Source organism: Tachyglossus aculeatus, chromosome 2 (assembly GCF_015852505.1).
Source record: "Tachyglossus aculeatus isolate mTacAcu1 chromosome 2, mTacAcu1.pri, whole genome shotgun sequence".
Lineage (NCBI taxonomy): Eukaryota > Metazoa > Chordata > Mammalia > Monotremata > Tachyglossidae > Tachyglossus > Tachyglossus aculeatus.
Window position 1 is genome coordinate 129,714,885 of NC_052067.1, and position 25,170 is coordinate 129,740,054.

The 25,170-nt window shown below is 42.0% G+C and overlaps 1 protein-coding gene across 1 annotated transcript in view; it reads right to left on the minus strand.

The window, feature by feature from the left end:
- MYCBP2 (MYC binding protein 2) overlaps positions 1 to 25,170 on the minus strand; it is a 404,370-nt gene that overhangs the window by 85,306 nt on the left and 293,894 nt on the right. Inside the window, exons 54-57 of the mRNA XM_038763035.1 lie at positions 22,565 to 22,789; positions 21,523 to 21,655; positions 6,358 to 6,480; positions 2,586 to 2,765 (exon numbers count right to left, since the gene is read on the minus strand). Of these exons, the coding sequence (XP_038618963.1) occupies positions 2,586 to 2,765; positions 6,358 to 6,480; positions 21,523 to 21,655; positions 22,565 to 22,789 (661 nt within the window). The remainder of the gene's footprint in view (positions 1 to 2,585; positions 2,766 to 6,357; positions 6,481 to 21,522; positions 21,656 to 22,564; positions 22,790 to 25,170) is intronic.

Consider the following 25,170-nt stretch of genomic DNA (forward strand, 5'->3'; position numbering starts at 1 on the left):
TATTGAGCGCTTACTGTGTGCAGAGCACTGTACTAAGCGCTTGGGAAGCACAAGTTGGCAACATATAGAGACGGTCCCTACCCAACAGTGGGCTCACACCCTCCTTTCCTCTTCTCCAACTCCAACTCCCTTCTACGCCGCTCTTGCTCCTTCATTCAACCTCCCTCCCATTCCCACAGCACATATGTCTATATCTGTAATTTATTTATTTATTCATAGCTCACCTTGTCCAGGAAGCCTTCCCAGACTTCCCCTTTTTCCTCTCTTCCACTCCTCCCTCCACTCCCCAAAGCACTTGAGTATATTTGTACATATTTATTACTCTATTTTATTAATGATATGCATATAGCTATAATTCTATTTATTCTGTTAGTATTGAACCTGTCTACTTGTTTTGCTTTGTTTTGTCTCTCTCCCCCTTTTAGACTGTGATCCCACTGTTGGGTAGGGACCATCTCTATATGCGGAGCTGGGATTTGAACCCATGAACTCTGACTTCAAAGCCTATGCTCTTTCTACTGAGCCAAACTGTTTCTCACATTGCCACGGAAGTCACAATATTCTCTGCTCACTTTAAGCAAGACTCTTAACCACAGAAAACTCCAAGGGGCTCTTGCTCAGAAATTTTCATCACTGATGTCACATCTTGAGGGGGCAAAACTGGGGCAACTCTGGGAATCAAACCCCAGAGCAGTGCCCTTTCCACTGGACCAACAGCAAGGCTTGACTATCACCTCTGAGCAGATAGTAAATCTCTAGTTTTACACTTCTGGTCTTTTCCCCTGTGTTCCCTAAGTAATCCTGATTTCTCTCCAGTAGCTCATTTTGTGGTTACAAGTTCCTTTGACTCAACACTGTAAAACTTTCCATCCTTTTTTTGGCCTTACTTTTAATATTTTCTTTCAAACACATTCATGAGAAGTAGTGTGGCTCAGTGGAAAGAGCATGGGCTTTGGAGTCAGAGGTCATGGGTTCAAATCCCGGCTCCGCCAATTGTCAGCTGTGTGACTTTGGGCAAGTCACAATTTCTCTGTGCCTCAGTTACCTCATCTGTAAAATGGGGATTAAGACTGTGAGACCCCTGTGGGACAACCTGATCACCTTGTAACCTCCCCAGCACTTAGAGCAGTGTTTTGCACATAGTAAGTGCTTAATAAATGCCATTATTATTATTATTATTATGAGACTATTATTACCTTTGGATGTCTTTATATTTGTATCCAATTCAAATTTCTCATCTGTATCTTAACAGCTCTCCCCATGTGCTTCCACTAAGTCTCATAAACTTCTTCATTCCATGCCACTTAACTGCTGTCAATTGAGCTAAATTGCAAATGTAATTGTCTGGCCTGACTTCTTTTGATATTCCTTGGCCTGACTTCCTTTCATTTCTTTTCTAATTCTTCCAGTCTTCTAGTCTGCATGTGTATTCAGCTCTCCTCCAACCTTAAAACAACCTCCTCTGATCTCCTGCAGATCACTACCTACATCTGCTTAGTCCTACTCAACTGTAGGCTCTCCAAAAAGCAAGTTGACTTTGTATTGGACCCATAAAAATGCAACAATATACTTACTGTGAGGAAGTCCCTGGGTGGGGGGGACCCCAATAGAACTCATCCATTTTCATTTGATCTCAATTAAGACTAAAAACTCATTATGGTTTGTCCTCTATATTCTGTCCAGCACAACATCTAGTAGGTATTACATAATTATAGATATATTTGTGAAAAGCAGTTAGTCCATTCTTAATGGAATACTTAAGAATTATTAAGAGTTAATTAAGAATTAACTCTTAATTCTTAATTCTTAATTAACTCTTAATTAGTTAATTAAGAATTAACTTAAGAGTTATTACCCCTGGAACTGACTGCTTACGTTCTCAGAGGGCTAACATCAAAACGATTATAAAGACCTAAATGACAAATCAGGCTGACCGTTTTAACTTCCCCTGCCTTAAGTAAACTGAGGCAATCAGCAAATCTGACCTGCTTCTACTTGGTTAAGTTTTGAAAGATGCAAAGACAGTGCCAGCACTTTCCCTCAAGATAATCCCCATTAAAGTTAAATCAATATTTCTTAATCTTTTGGTGCCTAGAGGCAGGTTCTACAACTAAACCAAACCGAGTCTCTCAGAAAACCATATCTTACTGGATCTCAGTCCAACTTTGCTTTGAAAATTCAAAGTAATTTTTTTAAACCACATCCGTGCTTTTTTAAACCACATCTGTAAGTTCCTTCCTAAAGGAACTGCATCTAACACCCTTTATCGACTTTTATCATCTCATCATAAAGAACCTGCAATGGTTACATAAAGTTAAAAGATGATATGAAACCACAGCCTTAAAATGAAAGGGGGTTGAGGGTGGGGAGAATGTCCTAGCACAGTAACATTTCCCTGGGATCAACTGGAATATTACAAAACCAAGGACGGATGCCAATTTAAAACCCCCAAACAACTAACAAGGCACACTGATGGGTGATTAGAAGCCGATGAGCAACTGAGACCGATGAGCAACTGAGACCGTTACAGCAATGACAAAGCTTCCCCAATGGACTGATGAGGCAGGAAAGGCTGACAGACTTACTCTGAAGCTGAGGCTGCTGGAAGGAAAGGGGCTGTCCGAACACAAATGGGCTGTGGACTAGGGAAGAGGGAGATTTTGCAGCTTGATCAAAGATGGAAGGAGCTGGGAGAGTAGGCCGTGACTGAATGGAATTCAGTATGGCACTCAGTTGTTCACCTGCAGCGGGTAAAACAGTCAAAACTACAAGGTGTTATTAACTGACATCCAGAACGGTGAAATAAATGGTGCTGCGTGGAGTTCGGAGGAAGGAAATTCCCGATTAAAGGCTAGGCCAATTAACCTCAGGAGTTAGAAGCAATCCACCCTAAAATGTTGGGTTTGATCAACTTCCGCATTGTGTTTGAAAAAAGGAGGATTGAAAAGACTTTGCTTCCAAAGTCGTACAGGTATACGATTTACACTTGTCATGCTAACCATCTCTGAATATCAAAACCGACACACTCTCCCTATTGGCACAGTGCAAGAATAAAGGTTTTATGAATCATATGGGACAGTTCACTAACTGTGAAATAAACTGCCAATTACAACAAATTGTACTTGAAGCCAACACCTGATCCCTGAGCATACACTATCCTCTCCTCCATATGCAGCACATTACGTAGATTATGAACAAGAGAGAAAATGAACGGAGCTGAAGAAAATGTACTGCGCTATTGGGTTTAGAAAAGACACTTTTTAATTTAAGGGGTTTGAGAAAATATCTGCTTAGTTTTCCAAAACTACGCTAATATCTTTGTTATTGGTCATGCTGGGGCTAGTGAGTGTTTGTTAATCAAAAATTCTGGTTATCTGGATACGCTTCAGGTCAGACTTGAAAAGAGAGAAGGAGTTAAAGTTTGGATATAGACAAACCCAAAGGCAAGTGAGTGAGACTATTTACAAATTAAAAGAACATCTCTGCTTGAATACCCAGAGAGGCTAAGACAACTGATCGGTCTCCGAGAGAACATATGTAGACCTACGGGATTCCTGAGGGGATTTATAAATATATATATAAAATCACATGGCTTTGATTGTTCCCTTCTTCCCACCAGGAAAGGTTCAAACATATTCCCATCACAGTAAGCTCCTCTTACAAGGAAGAGAGATTTCTCCAAAAGGTTAAAATTGCTGTAGACTTGGGAGATGGAGAAATGCCAGTTACTGGAACTTTCCAGTTGCCCAAATGATATATAAAACAGCATTCTTAAAGCCAACTTTAAAAGTGTTCTTTATATTATAGATTCTGCAAACTTTTAACACATAAATGCTCTGCTGGCAATTTTTGCATTTCAATGTTTTTTTTTTTTTTAAAAAAGAGCATTGGTTAGATTGATACCTGCCTTTTAAGTTTTAAAACTCCTCATCTGCAAACTCCAAAATGTTAATTCATTCACATAAGACATGTAGAAAAGAAAACCAAGTAGATCTAAACATATCTAATCGGTGCAGAAAGTATTTTATGACAACATTTTCCTTTCTTCTTTTTATTTAACTACCTATAAAAGATGTGCTACTCTGGAAAAAGACACGTGATGCTTTAATGTGCTGCTTGAAAAATAATATGCCAAAGTAATTATAAAAACTAAAAATATATGGTTTAAATGCAAATAGGCAATTTAGCAAAATACTGTCTGTCATCCTCAGAGCAACTGCACAACTATTTTAAACTAAGAATTATCTCGACGTAAACTGATGAGTTGAGGGTAAACATTTGAGTTAGGAAGTTATGAATATACAGTTCAACACTACAGATATTAGATCTCCTTGAATTCTCCTAATTGAACCAACTCATCTCGTTTTGATAAAAACACTCTACCTAAAATCTCATGTTGTTGTTTCACAACACCCCAAGCAGTACTAGCAAGAATTCACCATGGGTGGGTTTTTCTGTAGCTGCACAAACGTCTCTGAGAGAGAAGTGCAAGTGTTTTTAAACAAATTTTCTTGAAATTGAAACAAGACAATTTTATTAGAAGACAGAGCAATATTATCAATATTGACAGCCCCCATGGACGTGGATGTAACCACAGTTATTTGTTTTATCTTGTGTATAGTTTTGAATTTAAAATTGTCTGGCAAACGCATTTTCATATCTGCAAAAATCCAGAACAAAAATGGTGCCAAGTAGAATCTATTAAGGATGAAATAGAAAATTTATCCCTATGTCATTGACTATGGCACTTTTCAGTCAGGAGGAGGTTACTCTGGCAATATAATTTTTGCAAGTTGCTAGCCACTGTCTAGTAAAAAACTATCAGTCTAGCATCTCAAATACACAATGAAAAATAATTATGTTTCTTTGACTATAGATAGGGTAGAGGGTTACAATCTTGAGTATTTTAAGTACCTACCGAGCAAGTAATTCAAGATGAAGGATTTTAAAGAAAATCATAGTGGCTTACATTGTCTGAGTTGTGTATGACATGACTTTTATAAATACCTGAATTTCATTTAGCATGTTTGGAAGGCAGTTTTGTAAAATCAGGGTCAATAGAACTTTTGAATGATATGAACATGGCAATAATTTGTACACTTAAGAATAATTCCGCCATAAGAGAGGCGGTATAGTATACTGTACTCAAATTTCTGTATGGTAATACACTAAAATGTGTGATGGGAGGATGATGGGGACAAAAGAAAAAGGCAAAGCAACAAAATGTGAATTTGTGAACAAATATTTGTTTAGTTGGGGATAAGGCTCTATGTGAGAAAGAACATATTCCACAAATATGGAATGGATTGGCTCTTTGGGTGACAATTCTTCTAGACTGTGAGAGCATTGCTGGTTAGGGATTGTCTCTATCTGTTGCCAAATTGTACTTTCCAAGCGCTTAATACAGTGCTATGCACACAGTAAGCGCTCAATAAATATGACTGAATCAAGGAATACAACTGAATTAAATTCTTCAGTGGTAGTTACCGCGTACTGACTGTACTAAGTTCATGGGAGAATACAATACAATAGAGCTGATAGACATATTTCCCCACCCAAAATGAGCTCACAGTCTAGATGATAAATAATAGCATGCAGAAAACGCTTTTGGTATATAGTCTATCACAAAAATTGACTGGCAGAAATGTAAAAAAAAAAAGAAAGCAAAAATCGTGACTTCAATGGTCAAAAACGTAGCAATTTCTGTTTAGACTGCTTCTATTTAAACATGAATGCAGAAATACGGTGTAACTGAACAATTTCATATGGGTATGTTTTTCTTGATGATCGGCATTATGTCCTACGTAATACATTTTCTGTTAACTATTTTTACTTTCATCTTCTCATAACATGTTCTCAAAGCTGCGAGTTTTCAGTGGTTTCTTCCAAAATAATGAGTATTACCAACACACAATATAACTCATGATAAAGATGAGTGGCTTATTTCTTGGACCCTTAATTTGTTATTCAGATAATGGGTCAGTGCTCTGGGCAAGTGCTATTTGCCTTTTCTCTGCCCTTCTCAAATCATATACTGATAATTTTGGATAGCTCTGTGCAGCTCTTAAGATTCTCTTCCAATTTAAAATGATCCCTACCGCAATGTTAATAGTTTTCTGAATAGGTCTACCGAAACCTATAGCAACTGACCTATTAAACTCAAAATATTTATGCATGAAACTAACAAGCTGTACTAACCCCTCAAAATCTGGCCAATTATCTTTGCTGAAGCCAACTTGATAAGTTATGCAAGAGTTTTGAGTGGCAGAGAGATAAAACTACTGAAGTTAAACAAGAAAATGAGTGAAAGTATAAGCTTTAAGACATTTTAATGGCTTCCTCGTTCTAAACACATACCTTTGCTATTTCCGAGTCCGTAATCAAATCCTTGGGAACTGCTACCTGCCCCTTTATTGAATGCTTGTACTGAGAAAGGGCTTGGAGGAGGAGTCTGAGCATTTTGATCCAGAAGAACTTGTTCTAGAAGACAAGGCACAGCTACAAAATTAGGCCAATCTTTTATATCACAAACAGAAATCGACAAAAAAAAAACAAACCCTCCACGAAATGTTTCATTTTGATTTCAACAAACACATAAAGGATTTTACATGAACCTTGTCTTCAACGTGGTAAAATACTTCCTTGCCTGCAAATGGGAGACCCTTAATTTCCGTTTATTAACTATACAATAGAATTCAATAGCGAGCTGGGCTTTTTGATTGGACAGTGTTTATTTTACAGCTGTAGAGAGACTATTTTAATGCTTTGTTCTCTTTATAAAATACATCCCTCCCACTGGATCTGCATCGGAAATAGAAAACAGGTGTACTTCTTTAGGTTTCAAGAGAAATACCTAAAGCTATGCCACATTTCCCCCTCCCAGAGTTGACCATGCCATGCCATATGGCGGTGGGGGGAAAAGGGTGACTTTTCAGGGAATTGTCACGGAGTTCAAGGACTACAGGGAAAGGGTGACTTCTCAGGGAATCGTCATAGAGTTCAAGGACTAAAACCAGGTGAGATTTAAAGTCTGTGAAGAGCTCTACAGCCCTGGGGAACCAGGAAGTGCAACAGGGAGGAACAAGAAAATTGAGAAGGGTGCAGATGGTTTGGGTGGAGAGACACAGCTTCCATGCTGACATGGAAAGCAATGTGCCTAACTTCTTTTGTATGTTCCCAAATGTTCAAGTGATCTACACATAATGGGCACTCAACAAATCGAAAAAAGTGAAGACCTGAAATTACCCTCCTCAAGATTCTTTGAGGGTCTGAGCTTGCCTCAACACTGTGCTATCGGCATTAAGTGTTCTAATTAAAGATGTACCACTCGACACCCCTGAATTTTTCAAATATCCTTTTGCACAATCACTGAGTGCCAAGTGTATTAAAAATGTTGGGGGGAAATTTTGAAAAAAAATCAAAATATATTTCCGTATTTTAAACCAGGTGTGGAAAGATGCTTACACTACACCTTACAGCCGTATCAGGTCTCTGATTTAAAAGATTAAATTTAAAATTTGCCCTACTTGCTGAATCAATAAGGTGATTAAAAACAATTAACTTTTCAAAGCTATTCTGGAGGAAATTTTCTCAAATGATACACTTTTTAAGCAAGATTGGGTATTAAGACACTAAAATTGATATCGGAAAAAAACCACCCCACTAATTACGTAGTCCAGTTTACGGAGGGTGAAAAATATTGGGTGACCTTTCAATTCAATTCAAGATAGCCCAGCAACTTAAGTAACAAAAGTCAATCCTTCTGTGGTTCAGCGCTTAGAACAGTGCTTAGCACACGGTAAGCGCTTCACAAATACCATCATCGTCATGAACATCCAATAAGATGTTTGCCGTATGGCAGCATACAAAGGAAGAGAAGTTCAATTACAACAGCTATACTAACTTTCGTTCAGCTACAGGAGAGAACACAAATTTGCTTAAAAAGATCCGGTGCTAGTTGACACAGGTATCTTTATTTCATTAAAACCACATCGCACGCTATGAAATGTTTAGAATGTAGTTTAGAGAGGCAGCACTCTTTTTCAAAGGAGATGGTACTTGCGGAAAATGGTGGAGTGTTCTTTATCCTACCTGGAAATGGGAATTCTGCTGTACCAGTGGTACTGTATGGTCCTACCCCTTTACCAGCAATTGCAGACTTTTTTTTCAAAAAACCAATCCTAGTACTTCCCTTAGGCAATAGTCTTCAGTCTGAGATATTTCAGCAGTAGAAAGTTTTCTCTGCAAAACACCCAGGAATAAGAACCTGAACGGGAAGGAAAGTATCACCCCACCTCCGATCTCAAAATGGTCTAATAGAAAGCAGTGCAGCAGACAAAGAGCAAGCTCTTGGTGCCCATCGACTTCACTGGCAGAAGTCCAGGGTCAATGACGAAGAAGAAAAACCAAATATAAGAAGTCTCCTTTTAAAATATGTGAGACACATTTTTAAATGAAACAAAAATTTGGCTACATCTTTGTCGGAGCCACATTAGGTTGATTTTGTACTACGCTATCCTCAATGTAAGAAGCATTACTGGTTTTAACCTATACATCCCTGAAATGGCCATTTGAAGAGAAAAATTTCATTCAATCGTACTTATTGGACACTTACGGTGGGCAGAACACTGGGCGAAGCGTTTGGGAGAGTACATCATAACAATAAACAGATACATTCCCTGTCCACAGTGAACTTATGCGCTTTTAATTTATATACTGTTTTCAGTAGATAAGTTATCTTATGTTTAAATTACTGCTGGAAAAATGCCTATTATTTCATTTCTCTTTGGTTTTTCACCCTCAAAACTATAGCGTTCTATCTGGAGTATAAACCAATCTAATGGGCCCCGTGAAAATTTATAAGTATGAAGTTTTCACATATTAATTTGTACTTGTTTGTTTTGTCCTTGGCTGATATTCTAAAGAAATGGATTTCTTCCTCCGGGGGCTACTGAAGGGACAATCCAATTTCAGACAACAAAACTTCTTTTCCTTTGCTCTGGATGGGTTTTTGACTCTGAGATAATAGAGAGCTGCTCTGGCTCCTGAGAGGACCAATCCAGGGAAGTAAGGTCTAATTCCATCATCACAAATGCTAACGAACCACACTTTCGCCTTAGCTCCTGGGAAGGAGGGCTCTGTGAAATCTGCATTGGGGAAACATTTGCCCCTTCCACCCGGGATACTTTTCCAGCATCCATAGACAGGGAATTCATGTTGTGCTACTGTACGGTGCTGCAGCATGGAATAGTGGATACAGCACACATCTGGGATCAAGAAGGTCATGGGTTCTAATCCCAGCCCCGCCACTTGTCAGCAGTGTGACCTTGGGCAAGCCGCTTCACTTCCCTGGGCCTCAGCGACCTCATCCATAAAATGGGGATTGAGACTGTGAGCCCCACGTGGGACAGGGACTGTGTCCAACTTGATTGGCTTGTATCCCCCCCACTGCTTAGTACAGTGCCCTTCAATAGTAGAGAAGCAGTGTGGCTCAGTGGAAAGAGCCCAGGTTTTTGGAGTCAGAGGTTGTGGGTTCAAATCCTGCCTCTGCCACTTGTCAGCTGTGTGACTTTGGGCAAGTCACTTCACTTCTCTGTGCCTCAGTTACCTCATTTGTAAAAAGGGGATTAGGACTGAGAGCTACACGTGGGACAACCTGATCACCTTGTAACCTCCCCAGCGCTTAGAACAGTGCTTTGCACATAGTAAGAACTTAATAAATGCCATTGTTATTATTATTTTTGGTAAGCACTTAACAGATACTATTACTATTATTATTATTATTATTATTATCTGGGGCCAGGGGCTAGGGAGGAGGGGATATCTGCCAGGATAGCAGGTATCATGGCCCGCCTCTAATAGCCTTGTGATGCCCACCACACCTGCCAATTAAGGCACGTGGGAGTGTCTCAAGGACACCCCGGGGTTTGACGTGACCTTGGGGGCTGGGTTTTTGGTTACAGATTCTTTGGGGCGAAAAGAGAGGGCCAACAGTGTGATGAGTACCTTGAAAACAGACATTGATGTGGCTGGGTTGGATTGCCTGGGCTCACTGCTGCCTGAACAGATGCGTTCAGGCTGTCTTAAATCCCTGAGTTGGGGTTCCTCTAGCTGCCACGAGGTATTCACTCAATCATATTTGTTAAGCGCTAACTATGCGCAGAGCACTGTACTAAGCACTTGGGAAAGTATGATAGAGAAGGCAGAGATAGACAGAGATAGAGAAGCAGCGTGGCTCAGTGGAAAGAGCAGGGCTTTGGAGTCAGAGGTCATGGGTTCAAATCCCAGCTCCGCCACTTGTCAGCTGTGTGACTTCGGGCAAGTCACTTCACTTCTCTGTGCCTCAGTTACCTCATCTGTAAAATGGGGATTAAGGCTGTGAGGTCCCCTGTGGGACAACCTGATCACCTTGTAACCTCCTCAGTGCTTAGAACAGTGTTTTGCACACAGTACGTGCTTAAAAAATGCCATCAGCATTATTATTATGATACAACAATAAATAAACAATAAACATTGACATTCCCTGCCCATGATGAGCTCACAGTCCAGAGGGGGGTAGACAGACATCAATAAACAAATAAGATTACAGATAAATACATTAATGATAATAATAATGATGGCATTTTTAAGCGCTTACTATGTGCAAAGCACTGTTCTAAGGACTGGGGAAGATACAAGGTGATCAGGTTGTCCAACGTGGGGCTCACAGTCTTAACCCCCATTTTACCGATGAGGGAACTGAGGCACAGAGAAGTCAAGTGACTTGCCCGAAGTCACATAGCTGACACGTGGCAGAGCCAGGATTTGAACCCACGACCTCTGACTCCAAAACCTGGGCTCTTTCCCCTGAGCCACGCTGCTTCTCGCTGTGGGGCTGGGAACGGGGAGAAGAGCAAAGGGAGCAAGTCGGAGCAACACAGAATGGAGTGGGAGAGGAGGAAAAGTGGGGCTTACTCCGGGAAGGCCTCTTGGAGGAGATGGGTAAGGGTAAGGATAAGGCTTTGAAGAGGGGGAGAGTAATTGCCTGTTGGATTTGAGGAGGGAGGGGGTTCCAGGCCAGAGGCAGGATGTGGGCCAGGGGTCCTCTCCCTGAAGTGGTGAGAGGCAGCGTAGCCCAGTGGATTGAACACGGTTAGAAGCTGGGTTCTAATCCCGGCTGCGCCACTTGTCTGCTGGGTGACTTTGGGCAAGTCTCTTCACGTCTCTGGGCCTCAGTTACCTCCTTTATAAAATGGGGATTAAGACTGTGAGTCCCATGAGGGACAGGGACTGCGTCCAACCTGATTAGCTTGTATCTACCCCAGCGCTTAGTATGGTGCCTGGCACATAGTAAGCACTCAACGAATACCATTTAAATCAAAACACAACAGGTAAGGGGCTCCGGCTGGACCATCGCACCTCCTTGTGATTTTGATTCAGTGAAACACAGAGGTGGTGGGGCGAGCAGGGAGAGCGGAGAGGGAGCTGCGCTCTTTGGGTTGCTCCTTGGGGAATATTACTTATCCTGAGATGTCTCCTAGGAAAAAACAAGTCTTAGCTATTAATAACTGTGGTATTCCTTAAGCGCTTACTATGTGCCTGACCCTGTACTAAGTGTCGGGGTAGAAACAAGATAATTGGGTTGGAAATGGTCCCTGTCCCACATAGGGCTCGCAGTCTCAATCCCCAATTTTCTCTCCTCCTCCCCATCCCCCCGGCCCTACCTCCTTCCCCTCCCCACAGCACCTGTATATATTTGTACAGATTTATTACTCTATTTATTTTACTTGTACATATTTACTGTTCTACTTATTTTGTTAATAATGTGCATCTAGCTTTATTTTTATTTATTCTAATGACCGGACACCTGTCCATATGTTTTGTTTTGTCTGTCTCCCCCTTCTAGACTGAGAGCCCGTTGTTGGGTAGGGACCGTCTCTATATGTTGCCGACTTGTACTTCCCAAGCACTTAGTACAGTCCTCTGCACGCAGTAAGCACTCAGTAAATACGACTGAATGACTGAATGAACTGAGGCATAGAGAAGTTAGGAGACTTGCTCGAAGTCACACGGCAGGCAAGTGGCGGAGCCGGGATTAGAACCCAGGTCCTCCTAAATCCCAGTCCCACGCTCTGGGACTATTCCAGGAAAGTCCTCTCAGGGCTATTTTGGGCAGGGGGTTTGTTAATGTGACGAGCAATAATAATGATGATGGCATTTGTTAAGCGCTTACTACGCGCCAAGCACTGTTCTAAGCGCTGAACACCAAGCACTAGCTTCAGCAGGCGGTGATGGGGCGAATTTCTTAGTATTGCGCCTTCGCCAAACACTGAAACGTAAGCCCAGTGAGGTTTCAACTAATCAGTGAGCTTCCTCTCCCCCAAGATATCAACTGGTCATGGATAGAGCATGGGCTATTTATTCTGATGACTTGACACCTGTCCACATATTTTGTTCCGTGGTCTGTCTCCCCCTTCTAGACTGTGAGCCCGCTGTTGGGTAGGGACCGTTTCTATATGTTGCCAGCTTGTACTTCCCAAGCGCTTAGTACAGTGCTCTGCACAAAGTAAGCGCTCAATAAATGCAATTGAATGAATGAATGAATGGGCCTGGGAATCAGTAAACTCACTGCAGGTAGAGAAGTGTACATTCTTACATTATACTCTCCCAACAGTTAGTACAGTGCCCTGCACACAGTAAGTGCTCAATGAATGACGGACTGACTGATTGTGTTCTAATCCCGGCTCCGCCTCTTCTCTGCTGTGTGACCTTGGGCATGTCGCTTCACTTCTGGGCCTCAGTTACCTCATCTGTAAATTAGGGATTAGGACTGTGAGCCCCATGAAAGACAGGGACTATGTTGAAGCGGCCTTACATGGTGGATAGAGCACAGGCCAGGGAGTTAGAAGGTTACGGGTTCTAATCCTGCCTCTGCCTCCTGTCTGTTGCGTGACCACGGGCAAGTCACTTCACTTCTCTGTGCCTCAGTTTCCTCATCTGTAAAATGAGGATTAAGACTGTGAGTCCCATATGGGACAAGGACTGTGTCCAATCTGATTTGCTTGTAACCACCCAGGTACTTAGTACAGTGCCTGGCACATAGTAAGCACTTAACAAATGCCACAGTTATTATTATTATTAATAACCCAATTTGCTTATATCCACTCCAGTACTTAGAACAGTGACTGGCACATTGTAAGCATTTTAACAAATGCTACAGTTATATTATTATTATTAGGGAGTGCTCACTAGTCCTCTGAATGAGACTGACAAGCAGCATGGACACACGGAATGAAAGGGCTTGGGTTCTAATCCTGGGTCTGCCACGTATCTACTGTGTGACCTTGGAAAAGACACTTAACTTTGCACCTCAGCTTCCTCAACTGTAAAATGGGGATTAATACTGTGAGCCCCATGGATAGTGTTCGACTTGATTCGCTTCTATCTACCCAGAGCTTAGTACACTGCCCAGTACATAGGAATCACTTAATAGCATAAAAGAAGTAACTGAGCCACAAATGAAACATGGACTGTGTCCAACCTGATTAGTTTTTATCTACCCCAGGGCTTAGTACAGTGCCCAGCATGTTAGTAAGTGCTTAACAAATATCATTTAAAAAGAGACTATACTAGGCTTCCCCAGAGTAGCTCCTTAGGGCAGACTAACCTTTAATACACTAGAATTTTAGTCTACTCAACACCTACCTTTCCCCCAACATACCAGACAAGAAAGCTTTCCCTGCATGTATGTGTTGGTATGTAAGCATTCAGATATGTAAGACATCCAACTATTTCTTTTCTACTGAGGGCGATACAAAATTTACAGCCGAAGGAGTGCATACCTGATCTACTAAAGAAAATAGACTTCTAGACCGTGAGCACACAGTAAGCGCCCAATAAATACGATTGAATGAATGACTCTGTTGTATTGGACTCTCCCGAGCTCTGCACGTAGAAAGGACTCAATAAATGTCTCCATCTTCTAGACTGTGAGCCCACTGTTGGGTAGGGACCGTCTCTATATGTTGCCAACTTGCACTTCCCAAGCGCTTAGTACAGTGCTCTGCACACAGTAAGCGCTCAATAAACATGATTGAATGAATGAATGAATGAAAATATCTTAAAAGATAAAATATCCTAGTGGAGTAATGACTAGGATTCAGAATTCATTAGCCAAGATTTCTATAACAGTCTGGGGTGATTTTAAAGATAGTTCGTGAAAATCGGCATTATATTTGTATTGGAAACCTTCCTCAAATCTCCCCTGCTCCTCTTCGGTCCCCCTATATTTGACTCTTGGTACAGTGCTAAGCGCTTAGTACAGTGCTCTGCACACAGTAAGCGCTCAATACGATTGAATGAATGAATGAATGATTCCCATCTTTCCCATCAATATCTCAAGAGGAGATCTCCCATCTCCTCTCAAAATCTATTCCCAAATCTACCTCTCCCTCTCTGAAGTTTCCCATTTCCTCCTGTCTTCAGGACATCTCTACTTCGATGTCCCACCCACCGCTCAAACTGAACTCCTCATCTTCCCACTCAAACCCTACACTCCCCTTTTCTTTCCTATCACTTGTAGACAACCTCACTATCCTCCTTGTCTCAGAACCATGTAACTTGGGCATTTTCCTTCACTCGCCAGTCGATTCAGTCCACATCTCCCCACTTCTCAAGAAGTTCCAGTGGATTAATAATAATAATAATGATAACAATAATGATGTTGGTATTTGTTAAGCTCTTACTATGTGCCAAGCACTGTTCTAAGCGCTGGGGTAGATACAAGGGAATCAGGTTGTTCCTCGAGGGGCTCACAGTCCTCATCGCCATTTTACAGATGAGAGAACTGAGGCACAGAGAAGTGAAGTGACTTGCCCAGGGTCACACAGCTGACAATTGGCAGAGCCGGGATTAAACCCACAGACCTCTGACTCGAGAAGCAGCGTGGCTCAATGGAAAGAGCCCGGGCTTTGGAGTCAGAGGTCACGGGTTCAAATCCCAGCTCTGCCAATTGTCAGCTGTGTGACTTTGGGCAAGTCACTTCACTTCTCTGGGCCTCAGTTCCCTCATCTGGAAAATGGGGATGAAGACTGTGAGCCCCCCGTGGGACAACCTGATCACCTTGTAACCTCCCCAGCACTTAGAACAGTGCTTTGCACACAGTAAGCGCTTAATAAATGCCATTATTATTATTATTATTATTTTAAGTCTGGGCTCTTTCCTCTAAGCCACGCTGGTTCTATTACCATCCACCACCACAAACAGAAGAAACTCCTGACCATCGTCTTTATGGCACCCGATTAGCTTGCCCTCTTCTAGACTACCTTTCTGATTTCCTACGTCCCGTCCTGCACACTTCATCTAAGCCCTCATTTCCCCTCCCCTAACTCCCTTCTGCATCACACTTGCACTTGGATTTGCACCTTTGAATTCAGCCTTCCTAGCCCCACAGCACTTATGTACATATCCACAATTTATTTCTTTATATTAATGTCTGTTTCCCTCTCCAGACTGCAAGCTCGTTGTGGGCAGGGAACACGTCTAAGAAGCAGCGTGGCTTAGTGGCAAGAGCCCGGGCTTGGGAGTTCGATGTCGTGGGTTCTAATCTCTGCTCCGCCACTTATCAGCTGGGTGACTTAGGACAAGTCACTTAACTTCTCTGCGCCTCAGTTACCTCATCTGTAAAATGAGGATTAAGACTGTGAACCCCATGTGGGACAACCTGATAACCTTGTATCTACCCCAGTGCTTAGAACTGTGCTTGGCACACAGTAAGCACTTAATACCATTATTACTATTATTATTGTTATTACTAAGCACTTGGGAGAGCACAATACTTGCTTGGCACATAGTAAGCACTTAACAAATACCATCATCATTATTATTATGTCTAGCAACTCTGTTACACTGTATTCTCCCAAACCCTTAGTACAGTGCTTTCCACACAGTAAGGACTCAAGAAATATGACTGATCGATTCCTCTAACACCGACCTATTCATCTTGCACCTCTCTCGATCCACCTTTCTCACTGCCGACCGCTTGCCCACGTCCTTCCCTCTTCATATTTGACAGTTCATCACTCTCCCCACCTTCAAAACCTTATTCAAAATCCCACCTCCTCCAAGAGGCCTTCCACAACTAAGCTCCCATTCTTGCTACTCCCTCTCCCTTCTGCATCCTCCTTGAGCTTGGATTTGTACCCTTTATTCATCTCACCAACAGCCCCACAGCACTTATGGACATACCTGAAACTTCTTTTAATATCTGTTTCCCCCTCTCCACAGTAAGCGTATTGTGGGCAGGGAATCTGGTCTACTAACCCAGTTATATCGTACTCTCCTAAGCGCTTAGTACTGTGCCCTGCACTGTATTGTAAGTGCTCAGCACTTGCCTTCTGGAGGAGCCAGGTCGGAAGTATGACTTCTTCGCTAAAACCCAAGGGCAAGGACAGCGTGAATCGGCCTGGGGGCGGGGGCAAGCTTCTTTTAAGTAAACGGCTTGCCGGCATTTCCCAGATGGGGTTCTGCCATCATCATCATCATCATCGATCGTATTTATTGAGCGCTTACTATGTGCAGAGCACTGTACTAAGCGCTTGGGAAGTACAAATTGGCAACATATAGAGACAGTCCCTACCCAACAGTGGGCTCATAGTCTAAAAGGGGGAGACAGAGAACAAAACCAAACATACTAACAAAATAAAATAAATAGGATAGATATGTACAAGTAAAATAAATAAATAGAGTAATAAATATGTACAACCATATATACATATATACAGGTGCTGTGGGGAAGGGAAGGAGGTAAAATGGGGGGGATGGAAAGGGGGACGAAGGGGAGAGGAAGGAAGGGGCTCAGTCTGGGAAGGCCTCCTGGAGGAGGTGAGCTCTCAGCAGGGCCAAACTCTGCCACCTAACTCTGAGTCTGGTACAAACATTCAATCGCATTTATTGAGTGCTTACTGTGTGCAGAGCACTGTACTAAGCGCTTGATTTGTTAAGCGCTTACAATATACCAAGCACAGTAAGCGCTGGGGGGAGGATACCAGGTGATCAGGTTGTCCCACATGGGGCTCACAGTCTTCATCCCCATTTGACAGATGAGGTCACTGAGGCCCCAGAGAAGTGAAGTGATTTGCCCAAAGTCACAAAGATGATAAGTCTTCTAGACTGTGAGCCCACTGTTGGGTAGGGACCGTCTCTATATGTTGCCAACTTGTACTTCCCAAGCGCTTAGTACAGTGCTCTGCACACAGTAAGTGCTCAATAAATACAATTGAATTGAATTGAAAGTGGTGGAGCGGAATTAGAACCCACAACCTCTGGATTCCCAAGACCGGGATCTTGCCACTAAGTCACGAAAAAAGCAGCACTGAAACCTAGTGGATAGTGAACAAAGGGAGTAAAAGACATGGGTTCTAATCCTCACTCTGCCACTTGTCTGCTGTGTGACCTTGGATAAGTAACTTAACTTCTCTAGGCCTCAGTGACCTCATCTGTATAATGGGGATTAAGACTGTGAACTCCATGTGGGACACTGACCGAGTCCAACCTGCTATCTTGTCTCTACCCCAGTGCTTAGTACAGTGCCTGGCACATGGTAAGAACTTAAATACCATTAAGAGAAATCCCCAAACTCTGCTGCTTCCTCTATTTCATTCATTCAATCGTATTTGATGTGTAACTTATTTTAATGTTATTTGTAACATTTGTAACCCTCTTTATAATTTATTTTAATGTATTCCTTCTCTACTAGATTGTAAAGCTCCAGAGAGCAGGGATCATGCCTAGCTATTCCACTGCCCTCTTCCAAGTTATTAGCACAGTGCAATATACACAATAAACACTGGCTAACATTGATAGAAATATGTATTCTGCAAAACAAGTAGTTTAATGGAACATTACTGCGATTGTGTATACACCAGTACTTAGTTTCCAAAACTTTCAAGGGACCAAAAGCAGCTGATTTTATATAAAAAGCAATAATGTCTAGAGCCTGATTCTGCGGATAATTATTAAACACGGCCTGATTCTTTGAACCCATACTACCCTAAAAAAGTTAATACTCTGAGTGATGTTAAAACCTAGTTCAATATCTATGAAAGCCAATATCCTGATTTCAACTAGTTTATTTCCATATCAATGTTTATATTAAAGTTAGTTTTATTTTTGTTAATACGAAATAGACTAATTTCATACCTTAAGGTGGGTTGATGTAGGTCTTGCATTTTTCCTAGGAGTCAGATTATCAATGAATGGCATTTACTAGAAACACTAAGGTGCTGGGGGAGGAATACAAACAAATCAGGTTGGACAAAGGCCCAGTCCCACATCGGGCTCATGGTCTTAATCTCCATTTTACAGATGAGGTAACTGAGGAGTGCTTTGCACATAGTAAGCGCTTAATAAATACAATCATCATTATTATCATATATTAATATAATTAATATATTATTATATTATAGTAAGCGCTTAATAAATACAACCATCATCATTATATATCAATATTATTAATATATTAGTATATATTAATATAATTAATATATAATAACAACAATAATAATAATAACAATAATAATAATAATAATAATGGCATTTATTAAGTGAAGTGACTTGCATAAGGTCACACAGCAGATAAGTGGCAGAGCTGGGATTAGAACCCATAACCTTCTGCCTCTTAGGACTGTGCTCTACCCATTAGGCTATGCTGCTTCTCCTACAATCATGTTTGTCGACAGGACCCCTGCCTACAAGGAATCCACAGTCCACATGGGGAGACAGACAATAAAACAGATTAGGAATAGGAAAAAGAATAAAGAATAAAGTAGTAATAGTAGATTAATGCCAACTCTCTCCTTGACCCTCTCCAATCTTGCTTCCGTCCCCTACACTCCACCGAAACTGCCTTCTCAAAGGTTAAAGGGGGAATTTACGTTCTAGAGATGGGGAGACGGACATTAACAGAAATAAATAAATTACAGATACATATATGAGTGATGTAGAGCTGGGAGGAGAGAAGAACAAAAGGGGCAAGTCAGGGCGATGCAGAAGGGAGTGGGAGAAGACGAAAGGGGGGAAGCCCTCCTGGAGGAGGTGTGCCTTCAAAAGTCTTTAAGGGGGTGGTTGGGGGAGTTATTGTCTGTCAGATTGGAGCGGGGAAGGCGTTCCAGGCCGGAGGCAGGACATGGGTGAGTCGTAGTGGGAGAGCAACGAGGCTATGTATGGGGGAGAGCATTGATGATTTTGAAGAGTGAAGTGTGAAGGCTGGTTGTAGTGGGAGAGGAGAGAGGATATGTATGGGGGGAGAGCGCTGATTCAGTGCCCGAGAGCCCATGGTGGCTCTTTGCCGTGGAGATGAGTAGGCAAATATCGGTGGACGTGGAAGAAGGGGGGAGAAATTTGCAAAACTTTTAGAAAAAAATCACCAGGGCAGCAGGGTGAAGAATGGACTAGAGAAGGGACAGTCTAGAGGCAAGGTGGTCAGCAAGGAAGTTGACACAATAGTGGAGATGGGATGGGACAGGAAGGGATGGAATGAGACAAATGCTTGGCCCACAGGGGTAGCCCTTTGTACGGAGAGGAAAGAGAGGATTCTAGAGGTATCGTGAAGAGGGAAATGACAGGATTGGATGACTGCCTGGATGTGCACACTGCAGGAGAGATAATAATAATAATGATAGCATTTATTAAGAGCTTACTATGTGCAAAGCACTGTTCTAAGCGCTGGGGAGGTTACAAGATGATCAGGTTGTCCCACAGGGGACTCAAAGTCTTAATCCCCATTTTACAGATGAGGTAACTGAGGCGCAGAGAAGTGAAGCGACTTGCCCAAAGTCACACAGCTGACAAGTGGGGGAGCCGGGATTTGAACCCCTGACCTCTGACTCCCAAGCCCGGGCTCTTTCCACTGAGCCACGCTGCTTCTGAATGAGGAGATGAATCCAGGATGATGCCAACGTTGCCGGCTTGTGAGGCAGGGAGAATGGTGGTGCTTCCTACAGTGATGGGAACGTTGCGGAGAGGAGAGGGTTCGGGTGGGAAGATGAGGTATTCGGCTGATGGTACAACGCGTGCTCTAGAGCACTTCAGGGATGTCAAATACAGATAATTCTCCACTACCTCTCCTGCCCCCATCACAGTAAATCCATCTTATCTGAGAGAAACATTTCCTCCAGATAATTGTGTCCTATAGCTTCGCCAGTGGAAGACTTACTTCGCCTACCGACTTGGAGTCTTTCCTTTTCTCTACTTAGCTGGGACCCTACTCTTATAGTTTAAAGTGAATCCACAGACAAACAGTTGGGACAAACATGTCTGGGACTTGACCCTCTACTTTCTTGGTAAAACTAGATTTATTTCGCATCGTTTTTGGGGGGAACGCTAAGGAGGGAGATCTCTAGTTCTTTGGTGCTTTGTATTTAAGTAGGATGGACTCCAGGGTAGCTGAAATTTCCAGGGGTTGAGTCTTATTAGCCATCCTGTTGCCATCCTGTGGGTATATGAACCACTTCTAGACAATAGCCCGTTTTACAAGTCACTGTTTAGGAATCCTGCATCAACTGAGTCCCCTCTTAAAAAAAAAACACATGCAGATCCCGGGATTAGCTATTTTTGTGTGTGCGATGGAAACGGCATGTTATGATTTGAACAGTTTAACTTTTGTCTGAAGAGGAGAAATTGAGCAAAGTTGAAACGACCACATGGACTGCTACATTTAGGATTGCTCTTCCTACAGAAAAATGGGGTAACGAATACAATGTGGGAGAAATTATGTTTTAAACTTTCTTTGGGTGTGGAAAAAAATCCCCTGAAATTCAAAACCCACTCTATCTGGATTACATAATGAAAACATGTTTCCTTAATTTAACTGAACGGATCAGTGACTGATCGGCATTTTAGATAAAACACAGAGCAACCCAAAACCAAGAACATAGATGAGCCCTTTGATTGTATTTATTTTACTTCAATTCTGCATTTTTTGCATTTTAAATAAGAGCTCATCACCAGCTTTGGGCCCTTTCTCTATGTTTGGCAGGAAGAAGCTGTCAGCCATTGCATAAAGCCCACTGGATATCAATTTTAAAACATTAAATTGAACTTGAGGTGGAATTGACCAAGAGCAACCCACATATGAAGGCATGCAATGAGATCTAAGGTTACTCATTTTCTTCCCTCCGGGAGACTATGGTAAATCAGATAAGATTGCCTGAGAGAAGTATTGCGATTGGTGGTTTGAAAATCGAACTTCCATCTAGTAGCAGAAAGGGTAAAACCTACAGCCCCAGATTGGTAGAGAAGAACAAAATCTCAGAAAAGAATTCATATTTCTGAAATTCAAAGAGTTGTAAAAGGCACAATTTATATTATTTGTACAGTCTGCCCGTATTTTCCTTCCACTCCCCAACATCCAAGTTCCTCTAAGTTGCTGGTTGGTTTTCACACACTATCCCCCTTTCATTTTGCTTACCCAGGAGTCTCATCACACACAGCTCTCTTACATTTCAAAAGTTATTGCGAACAAAGCCCAAATTTAAGACAACTTGCCATCTTCATGTCGAAGGTACTGATTTCCGCCTCTGTCTCTAGCTAGGGACCAGGCTTCGCCTTCGTCACTCTCACAGAACTCTACCATGCTGTTCTTATCCAGCTGCACCCATGAACCTTCCGAATTGGTCACCTGGTGCACATACACAAAAAGCACGGTTGATTGACTTTTAATTCACATTCGGAAAATTCAGTGTCGACGTCCAGTAAAAAATGCTGTACTGTCAGGAAACAACGTAATCATTCCATTGCTTTACATACACGGCAAAAATAATACGTTTCTGAAATTAAGGCCACAGCCTGAGGTAATCAAAACCCAAATCTATTCATCGGAAATGAATCTCCTTTCAAAATAGGAGGTCGAGTCGTGTTTGTTGGCACGGTTGAAACCAAATCGATATTGAACCGGGAAGATAACCCGGATTTCACTTTGAGATGTTGCAAATGAAGGTGTGTGCACTTTTGTCATGAGAAATGGCACTAAATAACATGCTGTCTGCTTTTTAGGCACTTTATGCTATATTTATGCTCCTAATGCTGTTGGAGAAATAGCATGACACACTACATCCTCAAGCCCATCTGACGGGGCAAACACCAGGTTAAGAATACTGAAAATGTTCTTCCCTCGGTGACTTCAACGAGCGGTAACCGAAAAGGTTATCGAGAAACACGATCCTCTCTGCTCTGGTCACAACCCTGTAAAGCATTTCTTCATCAAAGCAAGTTCACAAAAGAATTGTTCCAAACTGTCAAGTCTACCATAAGCACACGGACAATAGAAAAGCACGTAAATATAGATGACTGCCGAATAAGACGCCATTCGGATTCGTTGGACATGCTGTACCCGGAAGGGTCGTTTAAGAACAACAGAAACGAAAGATAGAAAACAACACATGAGATTACATTAGCATTCTCAACATCATCAATTTCCAATCGTTAGCATTTGAACGTCTGGTACGGAGATGCCGACCTCGTGAAGGAGAAGGTGCTTTAGGGTTACAAATGGGTATCTAAGAAGTCATGAAGCTACGGTGGTTCATACCTCGCCCACTGCCTTGACTTTGTTTCCCAGAACTAACATTCCAATTGGGATACCTCTAAGGTGAGGACAGCTTCTGATGTTGTGACCTGAAGGTCCCGTCTTCACTACCTTATACAGTCCCGGCCCACCTCGGAGGAATGGCGGGTCTTGTTCTTGCATGACTGCTTCCTGAGGGCAGTAGGGATTTAGGTCCTTGAAAACGTCATCGGTATTAGGTTTGGGCTCCTACAAAATCGGAAGAGGCAAAACAAAAGAGTGGTTGGTCAAAGCGCCGTTCGACACCCCACCCCCCCCCCCGAAAGCACATCTGGGTAAGCTTACGTTGACAATATTTCTGACCAAGAAAGAAAATCCTCACTAGTTCACGGGACTGCAGAAGCCTTCTTTTCAAAAAAGCGAAAACTAGGGTAGGATGGTGTCATGTTTAAGGGCTCTGACTTTCATCTCTCCTGTTGAATGGAGAATCGGACAAAATGGACCCGAGGATGGGCAAATTTTAAGAAACGTTTCGGGGGCCTTTTCTGGACACTGGAGGAGGCAAAGAATTCACCACTAGCATCCGTGCCGAGCACGTTGGGGTCAATAATCATGTTTTGATCAACGAATCTATGGTTTTGCATTACTGTTTTGCAACTGATAGGGCCTTTCCCCTTTACGGAGACACGTAACCTCATGTTATTTGCATCATTTAACCACATCTTTTGAAGAGTTTCAACTCAAAAAAGGTAGCAGCAGCAATAACATATTTCCTGGAATTAATTGGCAGAGCGTATTTTTGAACCAAAAAATGCTCTTATATTCTAGGTTCTTGCAAACATTTCTAAAACTAGAAAAGACCGTGAATTTATTTCCACTTTAGTTTGCCCTGTTATCATTAGTGAAGATGAGCTCGCACAAAAATTGATTGGATTATTTGGCATTTACAGGTGTAAATAGTGTGAATTCTCAGAGAAATGAGAATCCTGGAACTTTATTCTTTTCCATTTCCTCCACTTGCTACTATCCCCAGCTCTTCCACAATGCATGTTTTATTTCATAGTTTGGAGAGGCAATGGTCTTCTGGCAGTGTGCCATCAATCTGGAGAAAAATCAACGCAACAGCAGAAGGAACGCTTCTGTGTTGGTTAAGCCATGGGATGTTGAGCACAAGCTTTCCATTAACATAGGATTTGCCAACAGCAAAAATTAAAGGTTTTTCTAGTTGAACTGGGGCCCTACCTTCTATAGATTGCTTCTGGGTAAATGTCGGTTTTGTAATTTTTTTTAAAAAAAGCCTAGTATCAAAAACTGGAAATGTTGGGTTCTGTATTTCTGTTCTAGCCAATTATTTTTTTTTCAGATGGAATTTGTTAAGCACTTATTATGTGCCAAGCACTGTACTAAGCACTGGGGTAAATACAGACTAATCAGGTTCGACCTGGGGTGCAAGGTCTTAATCCCCATTTTACAGATGGGGGAACTGAGGCCCAGATAAGTTATGTGACTTGCTCAAGGTCACAGCAGACAAGTGGCAGAACCGGGGATTAGAACCCAGGTCCTTCTGACTCCGAGGCCTGTGCTCTATCCATTAGGCTATGCTGCTTCTCTTGATGTAGACAAAGCTTTGTTACGTGACTTCAATATTTAAGTCAAAAAATCAGTTATCCTTAAGTAATTTTCAATTTTCCTTTCAACCATGACATCAACTTGGGCAGAAGAGGAAAATGGGAAAAAAAATTCACACCAACACAAAACACAAAATTGTGGTGAAATAAAGACCAGTTTTGGGGACCAATTTTAGCACTAAAATATATGCTCATTTAAAAACATCAATCTAACAGCTGTGTTCAAATGTGAGAGAAATTGTTTCCCTCACTCCACACTTGACTCTCCTCTCTTTACAAAGGCAACATGGGGAAGACAGGATAGGCGATCAAATACTGCAGGAGCACAAACAAGGTCTAGGTTTTCTTTTTATCCCCCTTTTTTTTTAAAAAAAAATGGTATTTGTTAAGAGCTCATTACGTTCCAGGCACTGAACTAAATGCCGAGGTAGATAAAAGCTAATCAGGTCGGACACAGTCCATGTCCCACATGGGACTCCCAGTCTTAAGTCCCATTTTAAAGATGAGGGAACTGAGGCTCAGAGAAGTGAAGTGACTTGCCCAAGGTCACCCAGCTGACAAGTGGAGGAGCCAGGATTAGAACTCAGGTCTCTTTAAGTCCCATGTACGTGCTCTTTCCATTAGGCCACACTGCTTCCTTTTGTCTTTCTCCCAGATCCTTTCGGTTTCCTTTTGTGTCTCACTTTTGGAGAGCACTTCAAGTCAAACCTCAATCTGCCTCTTGCTCTGGCAAAATAAATCAGTGGGAGTCAAAAAAACCCAAAAAAGCTGAGGGAATGTTGGAGGCAAAGTATGAGAGGAGTGGCCCCTTGGGAAAGGTACATGGATTACTTGTTCCATTCAGAAACATCAGATTGTACCAGGACTGTGGGTCAAAAGAATCGACAGTATTTTTCTTAATAAAATAAGGCACTTCTGAATTAGATTTTCACATACTGGTCGTCATATTAACAACATGAACGTGTCAAGATCAAAATGTCAATCTGACACCATGAACTGCCT